Consider the following 25941-nt stretch of genomic DNA (forward strand, 5'->3'; position numbering starts at 1 on the left):
GACTTTAATCTTTTGTTGACCATGAATTAAATTATAGGGTATAAACCAGAAGAAGTAAGGGGAAAAAAAGTTTTTGCCTTTTAACCAAAATGTATCCGTTTCCATTCCTAAATGGTGGACAGTGAGTAAGCAGAGTGAGCTAGTGTTTATCATCTTTACAAAGTAAAAATCAGCAACTTGCAGAGAAGTAAATGGTGCATCTTTGTTTATTTACTCTGATTTTGTTTGTTATGCCAGTAATATACTTTTCCATTTAAGCTAAATTATTGTTGAACAATAAATAGGAAAGCTTAAAGGTCTTTTAAAAAGTGTGCACATGCGGGCCCCTTTCTGTTTGTTCTTATTTCCCAGAAGTCTGTAGATTGATCTGGTGTAGGTCAATTACAGTGGAGACACAATTCCACTCTCATGGAGGTATAGTGGAGATAGATCTGAGCGTGAGTTGATGGTTGATGGGGGTGATAATAAACTAGGGACTTACGTTCTAGTCTGACCCAGCTCATCAGAGAGACAGGTGTGCCAGATTTTAGGAAATTTGTAGTTGTGTGTGTGCTCAGTCGTGTCCAACTCTTTGCAACCCCCATGGACTGTAACCCACCAGGCTCCTCTGTCCATGGGATTCTCCAGGCAAGCATTACTAGAGTGGGTTGCCATTTCCTCTTCCAGGGGCTCTTCCCTACCCAGGGATCAAACCTATGTGTCTTGTGTCTCCTGTATTGGCAGGTGAAGTCTTTACCACTGAGCCACCTGGGAATCCAGATGCCAGCTCTAATTATCTAAATACATATATTTTTAATTGTAGTACAATACACATTTACTGTCTCACCCATTTTTTAAGTGTATTGCATTATTGTGTAACCAATCTCCAGAACTGTTTCATCGTGTAAGACTGTGAATTTTTTACTATTCTGCATACCTCGTGTAAGTGGAACCGTGCAGTGTCTGTCTTTTTGTGTCTGGCTTATTTCATCCACATTGTAGCCTGTGTCAGAATTTTGTTCCTTTTTAAGGCTGAAGAATATGCTGTTGTACGTGTACAACTACATCTTGTTCATCCATTCATCCATCAGTGGATGTCTGGTTTCCTTCCAGCTTTTGGCTATTATGAATAATGCTGCTGTGAACAGGAATATACAAATATCTCTTTGAGATGCTGCTTTCAGTTCTATTGGATAAATGCCCAGAAGTTGAATTGCTAGGTTATATGGTAATTCTATTTCTAACTTTTTTGAGGAGCTTCCATACTGTTTGCACAGTGGGTGCTCCAGTTTACACTCCCACCAGAAGTACACAGAGACCCCCCCACGTCCTTGCCAGCTCTTGCTGTTTTCTGGCTTTTGGGTGGTAGCCATCCAGATGGTCACGAGGTGGATCTCACTGTGGTTTTGATTTGTGTATCCCCGATGATTAGTTTGGAGAAGGCAATGGCACCCCACTCCAGTACTCTTGCCTGGAAAATCCCATGGATGGAGGAGCCTGGTAGGCAGTCCATGGGGTCGCTAAGAGTCAGACACGACTGAGGGACTTCACTTTCACTTTCATTCATTGGAGAAGGAAATGGCAACCCACTCCAGTGTTCTTGCCTGGAGAATCCCAGGGACGGGGGAGCCTGGTGGGCTGCCGTTTATGGGGTTGCACGGAGTTGGACACAACTGAATCGACTTAGCAGCAGCAGCAGATGATTAGTTACATTGAGCATTTTTTCATGTACTTGTTGACCATGTGTATATCTTCCTTAGAAAAATGTCTGTTCAAGGCCATTGCCCATTTCCTAACTAGATTGTTTGGTTTTTTTGTTGTTGAGTTGTAGGATTAAAAAAAAATGTTTATTTGTATTAGTTTTATTTATTTATTTATATAGGCTGCATTGCATGGCATGTGGGATCTTAGTTCCCCAACCAGGGATTGAACCTGAGCCCCTTGCAGTGGATGTGCAGATTCTTAACCATTGGACTGCTGGGAAGGTCCCAAGTTACAGGATTTAAATGTATGTTTTGACAATGTAAAATCTTCTGTGAGCAGATAAGCATATTTGTTTGTTCATCTGTTCAAACATCCAGCAAACATATTTTGCGGGGCTCCTATGCAGCTGGGCCCTGAGCTCAGAGCTCTGAGTGCTGGGGTATAGAAGGTGATGTAGGAGCCAGTCAAGGTAACAAGCTGGAGTCACGCCCCAGCCAGAGAAGGGCAGCGTGGTTTTAAAGTGAGATTCAGTGTTGCCCAGGCCAGGCCGCCTCTGCAACCCCTAGAGGCAGAAGTGGTACAAGCTGCCTGATACTAAGAATTGGAGAAATTTATGTAGCAGAAAGATGAAGAATGGAAGGAACTTAGGGAACTGGGAAGAAGGTTACAGAAATGGGCAGCCATGGAGTTGGAGTGGGAAGAAGCTCTGTGACCTGATACTGGCCAGAAAAAAGTCATAATCAGGCATTTTCAGAAAGAAGTGATAAACACAGGGTGGGAAGCGGTGCATGGATAGGAAATTCAAACTCCTGCTTCAGAAGTGAAGTGGTTCCAAGTGATGAGGCGGACCCGGGAGGCGCTGAAGTGGAGCAGAGCTGAGGCAGTTAGCAGGAGGCCAGTGTGTGTGGCAAAGCAGACGTAGACATTGGAGTCCCTGTGTGTTTGAGATTGAAGAAGAGGTTACCTTGCTTACACAGTAACTGTGACCCTACTGCCAGTCTATTTCCTGGAACTTAGTATAGGTGCTCAGTAAGTACGTGTTCAGTGGATTGACGGATGGACAGTTACGGTTTCTTAGTTCTTTCTGTTGAATATTTGACCCAGCAGGCTGTGTGCCCTCAATCAGATCTCATGCCAGCTTTCTACCTCTAGGCTCACTGAGAGACAAGCAGGAGAGCTTGGGAACTCTCAGCCCTTTCTGACTTAAGATCTTTTATGTCTGCTAGAGCATTTGTGAATTGAAGCGCTGAAACACACTCCCAGTGCACTCCCAGTGCACTGAGCATCGACCATGATTCTGTCTGACTCAGGGCACCCTTCCCTTGCATCCCCCCTACAGAGACTGTCCTTCCTGGCCATTTCAGCTTGGGGAAATCCATCGTCTCTGTTGTCCACACAGCCATGTCCTTTGGTAAATCTGCCCAAAGACTGCGACCCCTCTTCTCTGTGAACCGTCAGGGTGTGTACTATCTCTGGCATGTATTACACTTTTTTTGTTTATTTGTTTTACTTTCTTAAAGACCACAGTTTCTCTATTTTTCTGATCTTCACTGTGCTTAGAATGCAGTAGAAGCTCAATGATCTTAACCATCTGCAAGCGTTCTCATCAGCTATCACATGAGACTAGCATAGATCCTGAGTTTAAGCCATTTGAGGCTCAGGGATAAGAGAGACTGGCTATCTTATCTACCTTTGGAAAAGATAGTCACATAGCATCCCTGCATTTTAATAAATTGTTGACTCTGTTTTCATTTGAGGCTCTGTTTGAGCCATTGAAAAATTGCCTCAATAATATATAGTTAAATAATGATGCTCTTAAAAACCAAGTACAGTATCGATTGTGTGTGGCAGCAGCTTAACTGTCGTCTGTAATGATTCTAGAATCACGTGTCTGTACTGTGCTGTTCAAGTTGTCCAAAGGCAGGAACGTTTTTATGGCAGGAAGGAAGTTAGGCAGCTTATTGGGCTGTTTATAAAAAGAACTAAATGCAGTTTAGATTGGATAATTTATTTCCAAGTTAATGAGATTGTAGGTTATTACGCACAAAGCCAGTGCCCAGCACAGACTGGTGGCAGCCTCGCCTTAAAACGGATTCCCCTGAGTTACTCACAGCAGCAATGCTTGAGGCTGATGCTCTTAGAAGGAAATGCACTCTAATTCATTTTCCTTTCCTTCCTGCCTGTCATACTTTAAAAGTCTAGAGTCCCATCACACCAGCTGCTATCTGTGACCATCTCTATGTAATTGGGGGTTCCCAGGTGGCGCTAATGGTAAAGAACGCGCCTGCCAATGCAGGAAACGCCAGAGACGAGAGTTGGATCCATGGGTCAGGAAAAGCCCCTGGAGGAGGGCATAGCAACACACTCCAGCATTCTTGCCTTGGAAACCCCATGGACAAAGGAGCCTGGTGGGCTGCAGTCCATCGGGTCACAAAGAGTCAGACACGACTGAACCAGCTTAGTACGCACATATGTAATTGCATATCTGATCATCTGACCACAGAGTTTGAGGTTTAGCATCACTGACTGCAGTTCAAAGGCTTCAGTAATTCAGATCAGTGTGTTTTTGTTTGGTTTTGTTTGGTTAGATTGTTGGATTTTGGGGGTTTGTGTGTTTTAGCTTTATGAACTTTTTCTGTATTAAAGGCAGATTGGTAGAATCGCCTTACATTCTGTAAGGTTCAGGTATTAATATAAGATATTTGGATAAAAAATTAAAAGAGGAGGAAGATAGTGTGGACACTGAAAAGTCAAGTGAGTGATTATGGTCATTGACTTCCTGTGCTCTTGAAGGAGACTCTTTTAGCAAAAACTGTACTTGCCTCCTTTTGTTGAGAATTAACTCTGCCTATTCTCACAAAGCTGGCATAGGTATTCTTTTCCCATTGTTTGCTGTAAATAGATGAAAAAGTTCTTTCCGGGGTTGTCTGCTTACAAAATTCAAGGATGGTGTGTGTTCTTTTAAAATGGAGGCTTGGGTAAGTGAGTCCTGAGCCAGCTTTTATTACTGTGGCTTAGTTTTTGGTCAAATCATTGTAACTTAATATTCAGAATTGTCCATGGCACCAACCAACACAGTTTTACAGTGACTAGTCACCACCTTGGTCTATTTACAAGTGAACTGTTCTTGAAGGCTTTCCTTCTGTGTACATGCCTGTACAAATGTTGAATATCCTCTTCTGTCTGGGGCTGTGAAACATTTGAAGCGTATTTCCTCTGAAAGAGATACCCACCTTCTTAGGGGGAGCTTAGGCTTCCTTGGTGGCTCAGTGGTAAAAGTCAAAAAAGCCTGCCTGCCAATGCAGGAGATGTGGGTTCAATCCCTGGGTTGGGAAGACACCCTGGAGAAGGAAATGGCAACCCACTCCAGTATTCTTGCCTGAGAAATCTCATTGACAGAGGAGCCTGGCAGGCTGTAGTCCATGGGGTTGCAAAGAGTCAGGCACAACTGAGCGATTAAAGAACAACAGAAAGGAAGGCAGGTGATTGGGTAACAGGAGACCTCTCTGACATTCCCAGGGTCTGACTCCCCAGCAGGGCCTCATCACCCAGAAACCACCTAACTGGGTGGCCACCTTTTCTTTTTCTCAGGCCAGTGTAGCTGGTTTGACCCTTTTGTGGTCTGTTGACTCTAATCTCACTTGAACAGCTTATCTTTAACAAGGGAAGGACATCCTGCTTTTTATTTTTATTCCCCTCAAGTTTTTAGGGGCTTCCCTGATAGCTCAGTTGGTAAAGAATCTGCCTGCAATGCAGGAGACCCCAGTTCGATTCCTGAGTCAGGAAGATCTGCTGGAGAAGGGATAGGCTACCCACTCCAGTATTCTTGGGCTTCCCTTGTGGCTCAGCTGGTAAAGAATCTGCCTGCAGTGTAGGAGAGCTGAGTTCGATTCCTGGGTTGGGATGATCCCCTGGAGAAGGGAAAGGCTACGCACTCTAGTATTCTGGCCTGGAGGTTCCATGGACTGTACGGTCCATGGGGTCACAAAGAGTCAGACACGACTGAGCGACTTTCACTTTGCTGAGTTATCAGAGGACCCCATGCAGTGCACACAGTTGGTGGAGTAGTGGGAAGCTTTGGGCTCCAGTCAGAGGCATCATCTTTGTGTCCACATCCACAGCTCCCTCGTGTCAGGCCTCAGCTGAGACTTCCTCCGGGGACACCTTCTCTGTCCCCCTGCCTGAAATGACCCCTGCTCTTCCTCTGGCTCCTTATCTTACTGCTCTTACCTTGCAGCGTTGTCACCATCTGACACCATCAGACCGTCTGTCCCTGTCACAGAGCCCAAGACCCTCCTGTCTCCCCTCCTTCCTCAGAGCCTCAGACCCATGAAGCAGGGAATTCCTTTTCTCCTGTGTCAATCCCCAGATGCCCAGCAGGTGTCCGGCCCACTACATACACTGTACAGGGACTCACTGACGGACTGATGACAGCTCATAGGCAAGTATGATTGGTGGAAGCACGGCATGGATCATGTGGCAGCAGGAAGTGAGGTCAGGAGCTCCTTGGCGTCTCTTCATGTGCTGTAAGGAGTTGAAACCGGCCGTTGACCATCCGTGATACTGTGGCCAGGGAGGCTGAGGGAGCAGACTCTCCCCTCTCCTCATACGGGGCTGGCGTCTGCCACAGAGAGAGGGCAGCCTGACTGTCCACAGCTGCTCCCCAGCTCCCTGTGAACGTCGCATATCTCCAGCCAGGGGCCACCTGTGTCTGTCCAGCACATTCACCAGGGCACCAGGTTCCTGCCACACCAGTGCTCCCGAAATGCAGCTCAGTGTCTTGTCTTGTGCCTCAGATTTACATGCAAAATACCTACAACAGATTAAGATCTGAATATTATCAACTCCACACCTCTAGCCTTGGTTCTAAAAATAGTCATTTTGTGCAGTTTGAGAAAGCGATGAAGCCTACAGATTTGCATCTGAGTTTTTCCCTAGCAGACGACAGCTGTTCAAACAAAAACATCATCTGTGGGAGTCGTGTGTATCTGCTGGAAGAGAATGTTGGGCAGACACGGTTCTCTTCGGCTGCAGCTGATCCTGGGCAGGGGGGCGTGCCTGGAGAAGACATGCCCTGTGTGTGAGGCTGGGTTGGGTGAGACCGGGGAATGCCTGTTCCACCTACAGATGGGGCCCCAGAAATGGCTGAGGGCGAGGCCGCTGGATGGAGGTGCCCCACCCTGTGTCTGTGCCGCCACCTTGACTCCTGTGCTTTCTGAGACAACACAGCACTTATAGTGAGGGCTCGTAGGCTGGGGCCCCAGTGAACAGCGCAAGAAGGCGAGCACCAGCAGGAAGCGAGCCTTGTAGAGAGGAGGAGGACGTGTAAGCGCCTGTGCGAGTATACACAAGGTATAAAAGGATTTTGTGGTGTGTGTTCATTTTCTTAACTTATTTCCAGCTTTATTAAGATTTATTTGATATGAACACTTTGTGAGTTTCAGGTGTACAGGGTGTGAATTTGATACACTTATATATTATAGTATGACTAAGCATGATTATGCTACTAAAAGAACTTTTGTCCTAAACTGCACTAATGGGGAGGTAGTTGCTGATGCCAAGAAGTTTAGGGGGTATGTTTTTTTCTGTGTTGTCTGCCTTGTCATCGGCTGTGATCACATCTTGTTGTCAGTTAACAGTGTTCTCTGTTGGGTCTACCCTCTGTGAGGGATCCTCTTACAAGGAGGCCCATCTTGGAAGTAGTCTGAAGGCCCCAGACTGAGTGCCAGGCCCCATGGGCCTCCTCCAGGGGACCTCGGCCATGGTCCCACGCAGCGGCTGCCCGGCCTTGCTGTGATGACAATGAAAGATGAATTATCTCCAGCCTTGCATTTTGTTTTTAATTTGAAACCAGAATTAGCTGACCCTGGAGGCTATTTTAAGCTAGTGTCTTCATGTGTTCCTTTTATCTCGACGATTGTCACTGAAGTATCGTGAAAGTTCTCCTCCTATCTGTTTCATATGCAAGATCTGGTGTCCCCTCTTCCAATCCTGGCAGCCCCTCAGGACTCCATTAAATTAGGACTCCATCTGCCCAGATCGGAAGGAGCAGATTCTCTTGCTGCTTCTCCATCACAGCCCTCCACCTCTTTCTTTCTTCCTTGGCCGATGGAACCCCTGAGCTTTGGATTTCTTTTCCCTGACGCAGCCAGTTTCTGACTCGCGTATTTGGCTATCATCCTCCTTTTTCAAAGCAAATAACATCCACAGACCTCTAAGGCAGCTGCCACAGAAACTGTGTTCCTCTCTCTGCCCTTTCCTACCCTGTCAGCTCAAGGATAGCTGAGAATCTCTGGGTTGTCACCTGTGATGGGTCCCAGAAGCATCTTTTCGTCTCTTTTAATCCTCACAGCCCCCATTTTACTCATGAAAAAAGTACAAGACTTCCAGGGTTATATAATATTCCCTGGGTCACAAGCTTGTGACTTGAATCCAGTGTTGACCTGACTATCTAAAATGGTCCTTGTCAGGACCGAAGTGATGGGCTATCTGGTCTACCTCCTCAATACCCCTCCAAGCCTTGGATTACTACTGGTTACTTCAGGATCCAAGTAGTCAGGGCCTCAGTAAGGAAAAGGGGTTACTGTACCCCAGGCTAAGTGCATCCCCTGGCAGAAATGTCATTATATGAAGTTCAGTTAGGTTTTTTTGTCACCTAATTTAATGAGATAATCCATGTGAAAGAGTTTTGTAACACCGTTCTGGTGCTTTGGGCTCTGGCCTGGGGACCTAACTGCTATTCACCGACAGTACTGACTATCATATGGATCTAATGTTCTCTATTGTGCTTTTTAAAACCAACCTGCTGCAGATCTGTGAGATGACTTTGTTTTGCTCGACACGGGGTGCGTGACCTCGGTTTGCTTTCCCAAGAGTCCAGGCTGACTCGCCCTCCCTTCCCTCCCCGGCAGCGCCCCATCGTGTCCATCTGCTGGGGACACCGGGACTCACGGCTGCTGATGGCTTCGGGACCGGCCCTGTACGTGGTGCGCGTGGAGCACCGGGTGTCCAGCCTGCAGCTGCTGTGCCAGCAGGCCATCGCCAGCGCCCTGCGCGAGGACAAGGACGTCAACAAGCTGACCCTGCCCCCCCGCCTTTGCTCCTACCTCTCCACTGCCTTCATTCCCACCATCAAGGTGAAGCACCACCGCCTCCTCCCTCACCCTGCCCGCCTGCCCCCAAAGGACCGCAGGGAGGAGGGTGGGGTGCGGAGCACCAGTCACGTGGCACCCATAGTCTGCCGTTGTCCTCCCCTGTGCAGTCCGCCCCTCGTGTCCGTGTCCAAGGCAGATTGGTCCTGGGTGATGGAACTGATCCTCTCGTGGCACAGGTAGCGTTCCGAGCCTGACCGCGTGGCCCTCCCAACGACCAGTCTGTCGGTTAAGTCCTGACTCAGTGGCAGCCGCTGCCATGATTCCCGTGTGCGAGAGCAGGGCACGTGTTCCTGGAAGTCAGATAGCTCTTCATCCACAGTTGCTGGAGTGGTCAGGATTGGGCCCCATTCAGTCCTAGGGTCTGTTCTCCTCACCCCTGTGCTCAGGAGGCCAACCCCACGCAGCACTGACTGCCAGCTGTAACTTGGCAGTAACCCGGGAGCTAGGATGTTCTTGGAGTGGGTGGACTGTGCTGCCAGTCGCTGTTTAAGGGCAGCTTTCCCTCCTACCCTCTGGGCCTCCCTCTGCTCCTTAGGTTCTTTTCTGTACAATATTCTCTTTTTTGTTTTCTGTCTTGCTTCTAAGTATCACATTGGCTTGTTGGTTACTTTTTCTCTAAAACATCAGAGTTTTAGAACCTGTTATGATTCCCCCCCACACCCCGAGTTGGTTTACAGTCTTAGTTCTGCAGTAGCGATTCTCAACCCTGGCTGCACATTCGAGTCACCTGTGGAGTTTTGAGAACATGCCTGTGCCCAGGCCCGCCCACAGGTTCCAGTTCCACTGTCTGAGGTGGGGTCCTGGCTGAGGTCTTTCTGAAAGCTCCTGGGAGAGTCCCATGGGCCCCCAGAGCTGTGAGTCCTGAGCTGCAGCCAGCACAGAGTCACCGGTGAGGCCCACATACTCTTCCTTCCATGTCCTGCCTGCAGCCCCCAATTCCAGACCCCAACAACATGCGGGACTTCGTCAGTTACCCGTCGGCTGGCAGCGAGCGGCTGCACTGCACCATGAAGCGCACAGAGGACGACCCGGAGGTGGGCGGCCCGTGCTACACACTCTACCTGGAGCACCTGGGCGGGCTGGTCCCCATCCTCAAGGGCCGGCGCGTCAGCAAGCTTCGGCCCGAGTTCGTCATCATGGACCCACGGACCGACAGCCGAGCAGGTGGGGCCCTCCCCCGGGACACGGCGGCCAGTGCGGAGGTGGGACCTGTGGATGAAACACGAGCCAGCCTCAGCTGGCCAGTAGGGCCCTTGAAGCCGCTGTTTCTCTGTTAAAAGTTAAGGCTTCTCTAAATGCTGCTTCTGCCGGGGTTGTGAAAGCGTTCCGTAGGGCTCTGTGGGGTCAGGGCTGTGGTGAGAGGCAGCCAGCAGCTGCCTCTGCGGGTTACTTATCAGGTGTTCACTGAGGACCTTATGTGCTGTGAAGGCCATAGTGGGGGGGGGTGGGCAGAGGGACGAGAGAGTTAAAGCTTCTGAACCTCCAGCCCACTCCTCAGCCTCCCTCTAGAATCTTACTTCTGCTCCTTGCTCATCCACCATTAGCTGCTTGTTAGCTGACTGCCGAGAGTAGTGTCCCACTCATCCATGGAGATCTCGCATGATGGGCCAGCCCGTCCTTCCAGGAGCTCCCCCAGACTGGTCTCCGTGAGTGCGCCCAGGTGCTCCCTGCGCAGTTCTCCCGGGAGCCTCCCTCTCCTTCCTCCCTCCCTTCGGACAGCACTCTCCCCTGCACCTGCCCCCACAGCTGTATTTTGGACACAAATAACTTGTCTGCTTCCACTGCTCCACAGCTGGAAAGCAGTTTGGCCTCAGGTGAATTGTACACGGTGTTTCCCCCATGTCTGACTTAGATTTACATGGGACCTTGGGCTTTAGACAAGAGTGTTGATGCTGGAATGAGGCAGAAGACTTGGGGGCTGCCGGGACGGGGTGAGTGTATCTTGCACAGGAGAGGGACAAGAATTTGAGCAGGGCAGCAGGCTAGGGTGCTGCAGACCATGTTTGGAGACAGGGCTTTTAGGGGCCATTACGACTGAAGGAGGCTGTAAGGGTGGGGTCCTAATCCAGTATGATCGTGGCTTTGCAAGGAGGAGAGAGGTCTTTGGTCTGTCCACACGTGCATGCCGTGTAAGGACATGAGGCGGGACTGTCAGCAGGAAGGGAGAGCGCCATCGCCAGAACCTGATCCTGCTGGCACCCTGATCCCGGACTTCCAGCCTCCAGACTGAGAAAGTAAATTTCTGTTGTCTAAGCCCATGTGAGGTATTTTTGCCATAAACTTCGCTCCATAGACACCTTTGCTCTGAGCATTTTCACTGTGAAAAAAAAAATAACTCGCTGATAGTTTGGTTTGACAGCTTGGTTCCAGCTGCTTGAATGGCAGTAGTATTAGGGGATGGGACCTTGCGGAGGCGATGAGTTCAAGAGGGCAGGGCCTGTGTATCGTGAGCTCAGTGCCTGATAAAAAGGGCTGCAGTAAGATTCCCGGCCCCTCCTGCCGCGGGAGGGCACAGTGAGAAGCCCGCAGTCCACAGCCCCGAAGAGGGCAGGACCGGAACCAGCCATGCTGGTCCCCTGATCTGGGACATCCAGCCTCTAAAATGGCAAGACTTTAATTTCTGTTGTTTATAAGCCCCCTGGTATGTGGTATATTATTATAGCAGCCTGAACAGACTAAGACATTAGTGAGAAAAAGAGCAAGTAGTGAGTCCCATAGCAATGGTGAAATCCTGGCCTACACAAGTAGGTCAGTGCTGAGTGGACAGTGTGTTGCAGAACTTGCTCAGGTCAGTGGACTGGCTCATTGCTCAGGAACACGTAGAAGCGTCCTGTGGGCTCACAGGGGTTTCTGAATCGTGGCCAAGCTTTCTCTGATCCAGGAATAGTTTGTAATTATCTAATTACAGATAAAGCACTACTTGGGGCGGGTGATGGGGCTCGGATGCCCAGCACTGGGGCTTGCTGGGTGCAGGAGTTGTGTTCCCCGGTCTGGGCAGCAGTTTAGGGCTGCGGTGGTGACACAGACGGGGTATCAGCGGTCTCCCTGCCTGGTTGTTCTGCTCTGCCTCCTGTGGCCTCCGAGAGGCCCCTGTCTGCAGATGTCACCTCCATATGCTCAGAAACCTAGAGACTGGTTTGAATGAACAGACTCATCCTTGTAGATGTAAGTAGCCCTTTTGAACAACCAGATCTCTCATGTTCTAGAAATAATTTCACTCGGCTTCTTTATTATTTTGCCAGATAATGTTCTTGGAGCCCCAAGGGATGAGGAAGTCAGCAAAGGAGAAGGGTATTTTTGGGGAAAAGTCTAACATGAACTCCATCTGCTCTGTGGCTTTGTGACAGCCCACTCCCGCACATCGCCTCCATCTCTGGCCTGGTGGCCGGCTGGCTCCCACACGGGCCCCTCCGTGGAGTCCAAAGCTGTCGCTCAGTGTCTGCTGCTGGGGTTCTCTTCCAGCCGTTGCTCAGAGCAGGTTGGAACCCACTGGGGGGTCTTCCCAGGTCCCGGGTCAGCAGCAGGCCCCCAGGGGGCAGTGATGGGGCTGGGAGGGCCCTGAGTCGGCAAGCCGCTTGCGTGGCCTGGGTCCCAGGGCTGCTGAGAGCCCGTGTGGGCCCAGACCGATACTGGGGGGTCCCGTGGTGCAAGAGCACAGCCGATTTGGCTCCAGCTTTCCATACAGTAAATGTGGCCAGGATGTTTTTTACATTCCAGAGGTGTTACAGTTCATACCCGTGTTGATAGCAACTGGAGTAGTGTGAAAATGTAGAAAGAAAACTGTCCTGCCCCTTCCTGTTTCAACCTCTAGACTAAAAATGACGGCCTGTGGAGTGAGTCTGGTTTCCAGTAACGACCACTGCTGGGGGCTAATGGGCGTCACTCCCCTAAATGTTGCTGCTTGATGTCTCACCAGATGAAATCTATGGAAACAGCTTGATTTCCACCATGATCGACAGCTGCAACTGCTCAGACTCCAGCGACATTGAACTGAGTGATGACTGGGCTGCCAAGAAGTCTCCCAAAATCTCCCGAGCTAGCAAATCACCCAAACTCCCAAGGTAACCTGGACGTGCAGGAGTGTGCTCCCTGCTGTGTGTCTCTGGAGATGTGTCAGGTGTGTCTGCGGCAGAGTCCCACTGAAATCGACAGCTGAGGGGCACAGGCAGCAAAGGCAGCCACCTTTCATCCAGAAGGCCTGCCTGCAGCCATCTCAGCTTCCCTCATCCTCTCCTTTGCAACAGAAAAAGGCGTCCGGGAGGAGGTCTGCTAAGCGCACAGAACTTCCAGGGGTCAGCACCGATGGTGGGTGCTATGGGGGTCACAGCCAGGGAGCTTATTTTATCTTCCACTTTGAAAAGAGTAAGGAAGAGGGTTTACAGTGTATGTAGCATGTTAAAGAGAATGTCAAATTGTTGTTCAGTCACCCAGTCGTGTCCAACTCTTTGCGACCCCATGGACTGCAACACGCCAGGCGTCCCTGTCCCTCACCAGCTCCCAAAGTTTGCGCAAGTTCATGTCCATTGCATCAGTGATACCATTCAGCTGTCTCATCCTCTAGCGCCTTCTTCTCCTTATGCCCTCAATCTTTCCCAGCATCAGGGACTTTTCCACTGAGTCAGCTGTTTGCATCAGATGACCAAAATTCAGGAGTTTCAGCTTCAGCATCAGTCCTTCCAATGAGTATTCAGGGTTGATTTCCCTTAAGATTGGCTGGTTTGATTTCCTTGCTGTCCAAGGGACTCTCAGAAGTCTTCTCCAACACCACAGTTTGAAGGCATCAATTCTTTGGCACTCAGCCTTATTTACGGTCCAGCTCTCACAACTGTACGTGACCACTGGGAAGACCATAGCCTTGACTATATGGACCTTTGTCGGCAGAGCAATATCTCAGCTTTTCAACACACTGTCTAGGTTTCTCATAGCTTTCCTGCCAAGAAGCAAATATCTTCTGATTTCATGGCTGCAGTCACCATCTGCAGTGATCTTAGAGCCCACAAAGAGGAAATCGGTCACTACTTCCACCTTTTGCCTTCTATTTGCCATGAAGTAATGGGGCCAGATGCCATGATCTTAGTTTTTTTAATATTTCTTTTTAAGCCAGCTCTTTCACGCTCATTAGGAGGCTCTTTAGTTCCTCTTTGCTCTCTGCTATCAGAGTGGTATCATCTGCATATCTGAGTTTGTTGATGTTTCTCCCACCTATCTTGATTCTAGCCTACAACTCATCCAGCCCGGCGTTCCTCATGATGTGCCCAGTGTATGGATTAAACAAGCAGGGTGACAGCAGACAGCCCTGCCTTACTCCTTTCTCAATCTTGTTTTATCTTCTACTTTGAGAGGAGTAAAGAAGAGGTTTTTACATTGTATGTAATGTGTTAAAGAAAATGTCAATTACATGCCTATAATTCTGTAATGGGAAAGTAGTGAACTAAAAAATAATAATCCTAAAGTTTGTCATAAGGAATGGCAAAACGCTGAGAGTAGATGGAAGGGCCTTTGTTGTTATAGATAAGAAACCCAGCATTCCCTGTCCCAGCTCCCTGGCCTGAACACCGATTTCCTTAAAGGGTGCATTGATCGTCACTGAGACCCTCACCTCTAAATATCCTCTAAAGTTCCTGCATGTTGCAGTCTCCAGAGCTGGCCCTCCTTCCTGCCGTCTCCAAGTGAATCCCCCCACCTGGCAGCCAGGCTGGTTGTCCTCAACACGAGAGCTTTAACCAGCTCTGTCCTCCTCAGCCCTAGATGTCTTATCGAGTCCTCAAGCCCATATAAGCGCAGAAGGCGGTGGCACCCCACTCCAGTACTCTTGCCTGGAAAATCCCACGGGCGGAAGAGCCTGGTGGGCTGCAGTCCATGGGGTCGCTAAGAGTCGGACACGACTGAGCGACTTCACTTTGACTTTTCACTTTCATGCATTGGAGAAGGAAATGGCAACCCACTCCAGTGTTCTTGCCTAGAGAATCCCAGGAAGGGGGAGCCTGGTGGGCTACCGTCTATGGGGTCGCACAGAGTCGGACATGACTGAAGCGACTTAGCAGCAGCAGCAGCAGCAGCAAGCGCATATATGTGAGACTCAGTGTTGCTCCGTCATAGAGTGCCATCAGCCTTACCATATTCATCTTTATAATACTGTACTCTCTGAGGCAGATTGGCGTTAAACACATGTCCCCTATGTCATAACCACAGAAACTGAAGGAAAACTTTAGATCTGCTACTGCTGCTGCTAAGTCGCTTCAGTTGTGTCCGACTCTGTGCGACCTCATAGACAGCAGCCCATCAGGCTCTGCCATCCCTGGGATTCTCCAGGCAAGAACACTGGAGTGGGTTGCCATTTCCTTCTCCATTTCGTGAAAGTGAAGTTGCTCAGTTGCGTCCGACTGGTAGCGACCCCATGGACTGAAGCCTACCAGGCTCCTCCATCCATGGGAGTTTCTAGGCAAGAGTACTGGAGTGGCTTGCCATTGCCTTCTCCATTAGATCTGCTAGTTTAGTTTAAATATAGTGGCAAAATGCTAGGTCAGTCTTTTGAAATCCAAATATCATGTATTAGGACCTGTGAAGTTGTTGTGGCCTTCAGGTGAGAAATAACTCTTCCCACCCGCCATTTTCCCCAGGATTAATTTTGTAAACCCCTGACAGAATGCATTTCTAAACACACTATGTGTTGTTGTTGGTTAGCTGCTAAGTCGTGTCTGACACTTTTGCAACCCACTAGGCTCCACCATGCATGGGATTTCCCAGGCAGGTATACTACAGTGGGTTGCCATTTCCTTCTGCAGAGGCTCTTCCTGACTCATGAGTTGAACCCACATCTCCTGCCCTGTAGGTGAATGCTTTACCACTGAGCCACCTGGGAGGCCCACTTTAGTAGAAAGTAAAAGTTAATTCTCAAGTGAAAGCATTAGTTGCTCTGCTGCTGCTGCTGCTGCTAAGTCACTTCAGTCATGTCCGACTCTGTGTGACCCCATAGACAGCAGCCCACCAGGCTCCCCCGTCCCTGGAATTCTCCAGGCAAGAACACTGGAGTGGGTTGCCATTTCCTTCTCCAATGCATGAAAGTGAAAAGTGAAAGTGAAGTCGCTCAGTCGTGTCCGACGCTCAGCGACCCCATGGACTGCAGCCTACCAGGCTCCTCCGTCCATGGGATTTTCCAGGCAAGAGTACTGGAGTGGGGTGCCATTGCTTTCTCCAGTTAGTTGCTCAGTTGTGTCCAACTCTTTGCAACCCCATGGACTGGGGCCTGCCAGGTTTCTCTGTCCCTGGAATTCTCCAGGCAAGAATACTGGAATGGGGTAGCCATTCCCTTCTCCAGGGGATCTTCCCAACCCAGGGATCGAACCCAGGTCTCCTGCATTGCTGGCAGATTCTTTACCATCTGAGCCACCAGAGAAGCCTCAAGTAAAAGTTCCTTACAAATAAATCACTTGATCTAACTGCAGTTTATTTTTAAATATACACTATTCCACATACAATTCTGTCCTTCTTTCCTCACGTTCATAAGGCAAAAAAGCAGGCGGCATGGACTTCATTAAACTAAGGGCCCCGCCCCTGAGAGTGTGGCGTCCCCGGGGGCCCACGGGTGGTGCCTGACCTTGGCTTGGTCTCTGCAGGATCAACATCGAGGCCCGGAAGTCCCCCAAGCTGTCTCGCGCCGCTCAGGAGCTCTCCCGCTCTCCTCGCCTGCCCATGCGCAAGCCGTCCATCGGCTCACCCAGCCTGGCGCGGAGGGAGTTCCCCTTTGAAGATATCACTCAGGTATCGGAGCCCCGCTGCCCTTCCCCCTTGAACGTGGGTGAGGGCCGCTGAGTCCTGGCGACCGTCTCCGTGCCTGGGACGGCAGCCCCTCGGGGCCCTTGTCACCTCCTTGTCCCACTCGGCCTCTCTCCCACCTCGGGGATCCCTGTGGCTACCATGAGAGCCTTCTCCAAGGCAGCTCTGCTTGAGACATCTCCTCACGTCCACCGCAGGACCCCCAACCGCTCCTGACCCCTCAGTGACTCCCAGCGTCCCAGGAGCCCAGCCCTGGTCGCAGCCCCACGTCTGGCCGGCCTGCCTCCCTCCTGGCCCCCTTCACCCCGGGGCCACTGCCTCGAGGTTGACTGCGCTCTTCCGCTTTCTGACTGCATCTCCCGGTCAGTGGGCCCACCTTCTTGTCTCCTCCCCGTGGTTTCTGTCTTCAGGTTTCCAGGTGTAACCACCTCTGTCCAAAGCCCGCCTTCCCTGGCTTAGCCACAATAAGGCCAGTGCATCCTGCTTATGCTCCCTTATCCTTTCTCATGACTCCCTTGTGTGTGAATAACTACAAGCCTTATCTCCTCCCTTGGGTTATAAGCTGAGTGTATGTATGTATATAGGTTTTTGTTTTTAACTATAACTGACCTGCAACACTATTGTTAGTTCCTGGTGTACAACATAGTGATTTGGTATTTTTATATGTTTTTAAATGGTCACTATGATAAGTCTGCTTACTGGCTGTCACCATACAAAGCTATTACAATATTATTGACTATATTCTCCATGCCGTACATTTCATCCCTGAAAGTGTTTATTTTGTAACTGGAGTTGTAGCTCTCAATCTCCCTCACCTATTTCACTCATCCCCCTCCACCCCCACCCCAGCAACCACCTGTTTGTTCCCCATGAATCTGTTTCTGTTTTACATTTGTTCATTTGTTTTGTTTTTTGCAGTCCACGTATAAGTGAAATCATGCAGTATTTGTCTGACATACTTCACTTAGCATATACTCTCCAGGTCTCTTCGTGGTATTGCAGATGGCTAACATTTCACTCTTTCTGTGGCTGAGTAACACTTTAGCGTGTGCGTGTGTTCACCACAGCTTCTTTGCCCATTTATCTGTTGTTGGGTAGTTAGGATGCCTCCATGTCTTGGATGCTTTAAATAATACTGCTTTGAACATTAGAAGTGCACATATCTTTTCAAATTAGGGTTTTAAGGGTTTTCTTTTCAGACGGTACCCACAAATGGAATTACTGAATCATATGGTATTTCAATTTTTAGTTTTTGAGGAACCTCCATACTGTTTCTCACAGTGGCTGTACCAGCTTACGTTTCTACCAGCAGTGTTGGAGGGTTCCCTTTTCTTGAGGAGCTGGATTTTATCATCTTTATTATTGCTTTTGCACCTGTGTGTGCACACACGCATGCACACACACACAGCCTCACACACAGCCTATGTATGTCTGTGGTTTTGGGCACAGTGATAACTTAAAATTTTTTGAAATTTAATCGAATGAGAAAACAGATAATTGGGTGGTCTCGGGACACACAGTTATCAGTGCAACTGATGTTTCCAGGAGAAATATCAAGGCTAAGAATGGAGTCAGAGCTTGGTACCCTTGTAGTTCAAGTGACAGGCAAAAGGATAGGCGAAGAAAAGTGTGCCAAAGTCACTCTTGTGACCTTTTAACCTCCCCACGCATGGACACGCTGGGATCCGTCCACCCCTTGCTCCCAGCCCGAGAACCACAGCCCGTGAGCCACCATTTGGAAACAGGGCTGTTGTGCTCTCGTCAGCGTCTGGTCTTGAAAACGGTGGAATGACACAGGGTGAATATTTCCATCAGCAGCCACCGCCAGTGGCTTTTTAAGCAAAAAGTGTTAGCATTCTTACTTCTTAAGTGATTGATAGAAAATATGGAAACAGATTGTGATTCTTCTTCCTTTTTCCCACAGCACAACTATCTCGCTCAGGTCACGTCTAATATCTGGGGAACCAAATTTAAGATCGTGGGCTTGGCTGCTTTCCTGCCAACCAACCTCGGTGCAGGTAAGCGCTGCACCATCGGAACTCAGACTCAGGGATCGATTCAGCCTCCAGTGGTGTACAGTGAGCTCTTACAGCACCAAAAGATGAGTTTGTATTTCCCTCCAAAGTTTGACTCAAGCCACCATGATTTAGTGAAGAATAGAATTATTGTTCAATTTTTTTTTTTTGCCAGTGGTGCTTCCATTTTTTTATATAAGCCCTGGTGATAAAAATAGCCAAAAGCTCTGATAGGTTTTCTGGTCGTTTTGATTTCTGGCCTTTTACTGTGGGCAGATTTTGGTACCAGTGTCCTCAGGTTCTTGAAGCAAAAGCAATTTTTGAGGAAAGCCAAGAAGAGAGCATTAGAGGCTATAAGAACAAGTTGGCTGACTGTTAGTGCAGTTCTTAGTGGTAAATCTTTATAGACTTCATTTTCGAGTACCAGTTAAATGTCATGTCTGTTGGAAGCTTGAGACATTGGGGAAAATGGAATTGGGAAGACAGAGCCAAGCAGGAACCCAGAGCATCTGGCTCTCTCTCTACCCAACTCTAGTGAGTAGCTCTATCTGCTCACGTTTACTCGGCTCACGTTTTATAGAAAGCATGTGGCAGTTCTCTATCCTGATATTTAAAGTAAGTCAGACCAAGAATTCAGTCCTGAATAAAAGCAGAATTTGATTCCCCGAGCTTGGCATTGTGGTTATCATAACTATTTTCACTAAATTATCCTTCTGATTACAAATGAGGTTTTTTTCAAAATAAATTTATCATACCCAGCTCATTCCAAAACAGAATTTGTCTTTGACATGTGAAATGTATGTGGTTCTATCGACAAACTACTGGCAGAGTGGCTGGGCAATTTGTCGTGTAGACTGAGAATTTGCCGTGTCCAGGTGTTTGTTGTTCCCGCATCCACGCTGTGTCCGGGTCAGGGGTTGGCGGTCTTGTGTCTGGAAGGGCTGCCCTTGGGCCCTGGGCTCTTTCTGCACGAGATCTGTCTTCTGACGGCAGAGCCGCCGTGGCCCCGTTTCCCTTCCCGCAAGGGGCTCTGCTGACGCCTTGGCTGTCGTCTGCCGCATCTCTGTTGACTGTGTCCCTCCTCCTCCCCACCAGTAATCTACAAAACTAGCCTCCTGCATCTCCAGCCGCGGCAGATGACTATCTATCTCCCAGAGGTTCGGAAGATTTCCATGGACTACGTTAATTTACCTGTCTTCAACCCAAATGTTTTCAGTGAAGATGAAGATGACTTGCCAGGTGTGTTCACACATGTCAACCAGTTTGTCACGAGCCCATACTCTCTGTTAATGGTGAGGGGGACAGAGTGGTAAGTAGTTGAGGATTCCAGCATGTCAGGTGTGCTTGCGGACGCGGTTTGGAAAAGGTACAGCTTCCTCAGTCAGGGTGGAAGGTGTGTGAGGTGTCGCGGGGGAAAGGGCGCATCCTGTCACTGGTTTGGGGAGGAAGAAGCCACCAGAGCAAGGGCGATTGCAGGGCCGTGACGCCTCATGTTCACAGAGAACTCCACCATCTCGTTCCCCTCACGGTTTTCCTCTTGGTCCCATGCCCGGATAAAGAGACGTTATCAGGACCAGTCAGGACTCAGAAACCAGAACTGAAGCCCGGTCTCACCGGCCCTAGGCCAGCCCTCATCCTGTCAGCCCCTGCTTAGAGAATGACATCACTGAGATGACCTTGTGCCCACAAAGCCCGGTTTCTCAAACCTGCCCTGGCTCCCGGGTGGAAAACCTGTGCATTTCAGCCTCTCTCTCTCTCAAGTGCAGTGCAGGGCTCTGTGCATGGAAGCCTGGTCTGAGTTAAAATCTGGTACAAGGTTTTAAAATTGTAGTTTACAAATTTGAGATATTTGTAGCATCTCAAATTAATTTAAGTGCTTTCTGGTCAGGGGACCCTATTTTGATTATTAATAGATTAAAATGATTTGTAATTAGTCTGCCAGTTACTTGTCTGTGACTATTCTCAAAAAAGCCTGTCTGCAGTTATGTAAATACAGGCTCTGAAAAATCTCTGGTTTCTGAGCCAGAGGAACCCTGCATGGTTCGTAGACTTCTCCTGTCCCTGGTCATTCTCAGACAGAGGGGCTCTGTTCCTCCCCATGGAGTGCAGGGCGGGGGGCTCTGATCCCACCTCAGGCCCTGAACGTGGGGACTCGCTTGACTTCTCTCAGCCTAGGTTTTTACCTGTAAAGCAGTGTGGTGCTTGCTCATGGTAGCCGCCTCTGGTTCTCTGACAGCTTCTCTATCTGAGTGGTGAAGCAGATATTATCAACTCAGGCAGTCCTGATGGGCACGGTTTTGGAACCACAGGAGCCTGCCGTTTGGCGAGGCTGCACACATTTGAGCATATAGCCCATGTCCTGCTGTTCACAGCCTCGGATATAGGAGTGTCTTTTACACTTTCCCTGTGTTGGCCTCCATTCTCCTGGAAGGTGACAGGTAGGGCTCTGTCTGACGCTAAGCTGTGGTCATAATCGTCTGCGGTTCCCTGTGGATGAGGGGCTTACACTTAGTGCTGAGGACATGACAGAGGCCCTCCTTCAGCGGGGAAGATGCCTGCCCTCAGAGTTCCGTGCAGAGGGGAGAGCATCTGGAAGAGGAAGCGGAACAGAAAGAGTAGATTTGAGATGGGGCCCAGGTTCGGGCAGCCAGGAGGTCGTGCTGTCTCACTAGAGCACCCAGGGGCGGGGAGAGTCTGTTACAGGAGCTGAGGGCAGGCTTGGCTTTTCATGAACCAGCTGGCTTCATGCTACAGTCCTGGTGAAAGGTCAGCCAGCCTCTGCGATTAGCCTGTTAAACTCTTATTTCCTGCTCACACACTAGCAGCACTCACAGGCCTGCGGGAGTCAGCTTGGCACGCTCGGTGAACACTGTAGTCAGGGTCATTCAGACAGTGGCCCTGAGCACTCACATGTGCTCTGCCGATCATTGTGCAAATGCACACTGTACAAATAAGACACATCTACAGGGTTTGTTCAGTGTGGCTCACCTTACATACTATTTGAAAAGCTGAAAAGCAGATAAATTAGGAAATGACCCTTCCCCTCATATGCAGATTTGCTGGAAGAGTCTTTTCAGTGGTCTTTTCTGCTGCATTTCACATGGTTCTATTTATAGAAACTTAATTTATATACAAATCTCAGACACACATGTGCTGCAGAACGTGTCCTACCCTGACCAGCCCATAACTCTGGAGATATCTACCCCAAAGCCTAGGCATTGAATCTTCAGTGGACTTTGATACTGTACCACTGCCCGCTTCCTGCACAAAACAGTGGCCCCTTTTATCAAGATCACAAGTTATCAGCATCTTTAAACACTTAGTTATTTGCCCCGGTGCCACTGAGGTACATGGTGTTTATTGAAAAGCTCTGGCAATGCCCTAAGCTTATGAATGACTGTAGGCTGCCCTGAAGAACCCATCAGGTTCATCCTGTGTGATCTTCTAGAAACATTAGGGAAGTTTTGCATAACTTGTGTGAACTGTTTGGCTTTCCCTAAGCAAACACACCTTCCTCTGTAGCCATTGCATTTTGTATGCAGGAGGACTGGATGAGTTGTGCTGACCCAGTTTCATGGCACTGTTTTGTAAGCAGCTCATCTCCCTAATTGCCTTCCAGTGACAGGAGCATCTGGTGTACCCGAAAACAACCCGCCCTGTACCGTGAACATCCCCATCGCCCCCATCCACAGCTCAGCTCAAGCCATGTCCCCCACGCAGAGCATCGGGCTGGTGCAGTCCCTGCTGGCCAACCAGAATGTGCAGCTGGACGTCCTGACCAATCAGACCACAGCCGTGGGCGGTGCCGAGCACGCGAGTGACAGTGCTGCCCAGTACCCCGTGTCCAGCCAGTACCCCGTGTCCAGCCGCTACTCCAACCCCGGCCAGGTGATCTTTGGAGGCGTGGAGATGGGCCGCGGCCTCCCCAACCCACCTCAGCTCTCCCTGCCACCGCCAGCCCAGGGGACCATCCAGCTGTCCGTGCTAGACCTTGGCGACAGAGACCACGAGCATCTGCAAAAGCCAGCCAAGGCCCTGCGGCCGGTGCCCCAGTTGGCCACTGAGGGGGATGCCGTGGTGTTCAGTGCCCCCCAGGAGGTCCAGGTGGCCAAGATGAACCCCCCGCCCCCCTACCCCGGAACCATCCCCGCCGCCCCTACCACGGCGGCGCCGCCACCCCCGCTGCCGCCCCCGCAGCCCCCGGTGGACACTTGCTTGAAGAAGGGCGACTTCTCTCTGTACCCCACAGCGGCGCATTACCAGCCGCCCCTGGGCTACGAGCGGATCACCACCTTCGACAGCAGCGGCAACGTGGAGGAGGTGTGCAGGCCCCGGACGCGGATGCTCTGCTCCCAGAACACCTACACGCTGCCCGGCCCGGGCAGCTCGGCCACGCTGAGGCTCACGGCCACCGAGAAGAAGGTCCCGCAGCCCTGCACCAGCGCCACCCTTAACCGCCTGACGGTACCGCGCTACTCCATCCCCCCGGGGGACCCGCCGCCCTACCCCGACCTCTCCGGCCAGCTTGGCCCCAGCCGGGGCGCGGGGCAGAGGCCAGACGGCGGCCTCATCCACGCCACGCTGCGCAGGAACAACCGCGAGGCGGCGCTCCGGGCGGCGCAGCTGGCGGAGCTCCCGCGGCCGCCGCCGCACCCGCCCAAGCCCAAGGGCACGGCGCCCTTCCCCGCGCGGCCGCCGCCCGCGCTCTACACCTGCAGCCAGTGCAGCGGCGCAGGGGGCGCGGCGGGCCGGCCCGACCCGGGGGCGCAGCCGGGCGCCAGCCTGGCGCACGCGGCCAGCACCTCTCCGCTGACCTCCCAGTCGTCCTACAACCTTCTGGGCGCGGCCGAAGGCGCCCGCGAGCGTGCTGACTACGTGAACTCGGCCTTCACTGAGGACGAGGCGCTGGCCCAGCACTGTCCAGCCGACAAGCCGCCGAGGCACCCGGCGCTGGGCGAGGCCGCTGTGGCCGTTAAGCGGCCGCCCCCCTACCAGTGGGACCCCGTGCTGGGGGAGGATGTGTGGGTCCCTCAGGAAAGGACAGCCCAGAGCACGGTGCCCAACCCCCTGAAACTGCCCCCTCTGGTGGTGGGTCCAGGCCAGCACCTAGACGTGTCCCGAGTGCCCTTCGTCTCCCCCAAGGTTCCTGCCAGCCCTGCTGCCACTTTCCAGCCCGGCTATGGGATGGGGGTGCCCTACTCGGCCGGCTGCAGCACCTCCCCGCTGCCAGGGGTGCAAGCTCCCTGCTCCCCGAAAGACGCCCTGGCCGCAGCACAGTTTGCTCAGCAGGAGTCCACCGTGGTTCTGCAGCCCGCCTACCCGCCCAGCCTGGCCTATTGCACCCTGCCCCCCATGTACCCGGGAAGCAGTGCCTGCTCCAGTTTACAGCTGCCCCCTATTGCCTTGCACCCCTGGAACTCCTACAGCCCCTGCCCCCCCGTGCAGAACCCCCAGGGCACTCTCCCCCCCAAGGCACACTTGGTGGTGGAGAAGCCCCTGGTGTCCCCCCCGCCCACTGACCTCCAAAGCCACCTGGGGACAGAGGTGATGGTGGAGACCGCAGACAACTTCCAGGAAGTCCTCTCCCTGACGGAGAGCCCGATCCCCCAGCGGACAGAGAAATTCGGGAAGAAGAACCGAAAGCGGCTGGACAGCAGGGCAGAGGAGGGCAATGTTCAGGCCATCACCGAGGGCAAGGTGAAGAAGGAGGCTCGGACGCTGAGCGACTTTAATTCCCTCATCTCCAGCCCCCGCTTGGGGAGGGAGAAGAAGAAAGTGAAGAGTCAGAAGGACCAGCTGAAGTCCAAGAAGCTGAATAAGACGAACGAGTTCCAGGACAGCTCAGAGAGCGAGCCGGAGCTCTTCATCAGTGGGGATGAGCTGATGAACCAGAGCCAGGGCAGCAAGAAGGGCTGGAAGAGCAAGAGGAGCCTGCGGGCGGCCAGCGAGCTGGAGGAGTTCAAGTGCAGGAAGGCCAGCGAGAAGGAGGACGGCCGGCTGGGCAGCCAGGGCTTTGTGTACGTCATGGCCAACAAGCAGCCGCTCTGGAACGAGGCCACCCAGGTGTACCAGCTGGACTTCGGGGGGCGGGTGACCCAGGAGTCGGCAAAGAACTTCCAGATCGAGCTGGAGGGGCGGCAGGTAAGAGGCCATGTCCCGGGGTGCGGCCAGAATGCGACCTTCTGGTCGCGACAGATCTCTGGGCTCTGGCCTTCCAGGAGAATTATTCAGAAGGCCGATGGGAACTATGGGAAGCAGCTGATGTCTCTTAGGTTGGGGCCACTTGGACCTCTCATTTTCAGTGTGCCCGTCTTACTTATTTCTCACCAAAGTAACCCATGTCCTGATTTTTTAAAGTCCGATGGTTCCTACAAGACCCATGAGGAAAGTAGCAGGCACTTACCCGCTCCCAGAACCTACCCTCCCAGAGGCTTACTCTTCCAGTTCTGTGTGCTTTTCCTGGTGTCTGTCGATGCATCAGCAAAGAACACGTTTCTACTTCTGTCTCTTGATTTTTCGGTTTGGGGCATCATGCATTTATTTCTCTCTGAGCAACCTGAGGGTTCATTTTCTTCACCCTAGTCTCTCCCCAGCACAGGTGAACTTTCCCTTCCCCTTTTCCCAGGTAAATCAGTCATTGTGGGTCCCTGATTGTGCCTCTAAATATGACTCATCTCTGAGCCACTACATTTCCTTTATTGCGTAGGCTCATTGCCCTAGACGTAACGACTACCCAGCTTCTGGTAGCTTATTTCTCTGTGTTTCTGTCATTAAGTCCTTCCCTGACTCTGCAGCAGAACATGCATCTCCTCTTGGTACACTTGAGCCTTTTTCATAGTTTCTCAGTTCTTCCTGTTCCAACTTGGAGTTGTTGTGGTCCCACTGCATGGCTGTCAGTCTGGACTATCCTTCCCTACTATTCTGGGAACTCTTTTCACTGCTCATTTAAATCTCAACATTGTTAATTTGCTCAACAAATGTTTATAGAGTACCTGCTAAATACCTGGCAATCTTCTGGGCCCAGGAGTTGGCAAATTATGGCCCACAGGCCCACCCAGCCTGCAGCCTCTTTCTATAAATAATGTTTTATTGAGACACAGCCACATCCGTCCACTTCAGTACTATCTACCCTTCTCTCACCCTACAACAGCAGTTCAGTAGTTGTGGGAAAGTCCACGTGACCTGCAAAGTCTGAAATGTTTATTATCTGCCCTTCCCAGAGAGTTTGCCAACCTTTGTTTTGAGTGCTGAAATTAGAGCACTGAGGAAATCAGAGGAAAGGCCCCTGTTCCTCATGGAGTTTACAAAAATGG

General features: G+C 50.9%; 1 protein-coding gene across 8 annotated transcripts in view; it reads left to right on the forward strand.

The window, feature by feature from the left end:
* TULP4 (TUB like protein 4) overlaps nucleotides 1–25941 on the forward strand; it is a 200684-nt gene that overhangs the window by 169407 nt on the left and 5336 nt on the right. For 6 of the 8 annotated variants that reach the window (XM_070376950.1, XM_070376952.1, XM_070376954.1 and 3 more), the window contains 8 exons: nucleotides 8595–8819; nucleotides 8945–9013; nucleotides 9767–10001; nucleotides 12754–12898; nucleotides 16454–16598; nucleotides 18538–18631; nucleotides 19724–19867; nucleotides 22248–24769. In XM_070376950.1, the coding sequence (XP_070233051.1) occupies nucleotides 8595–8819; nucleotides 8945–9013; nucleotides 9767–10001; nucleotides 12754–12898; nucleotides 16454–16598; nucleotides 18538–18631; nucleotides 19724–19867; nucleotides 22248–24769 (3579 nt within the window). The remainder of the gene's footprint in view (nucleotides 1–8594; nucleotides 8820–8944; nucleotides 9014–9766; nucleotides 10002–12753; nucleotides 12899–16453; nucleotides 16599–18537; nucleotides 18632–19723; nucleotides 19868–22247; nucleotides 24770–25941) is intronic. The other 2 variants (XM_070376951.1, XM_070376953.1) reach the window with 1 other exon arrangement.

Source organism: Bos mutus, chromosome 9, assembly GCF_027580195.1.
Source record: "Bos mutus isolate GX-2022 chromosome 9, NWIPB_WYAK_1.1, whole genome shotgun sequence".
NCBI classification, from domain to species: domain Eukaryota; kingdom Metazoa; phylum Chordata; class Mammalia; order Artiodactyla; family Bovidae; genus Bos; species Bos mutus.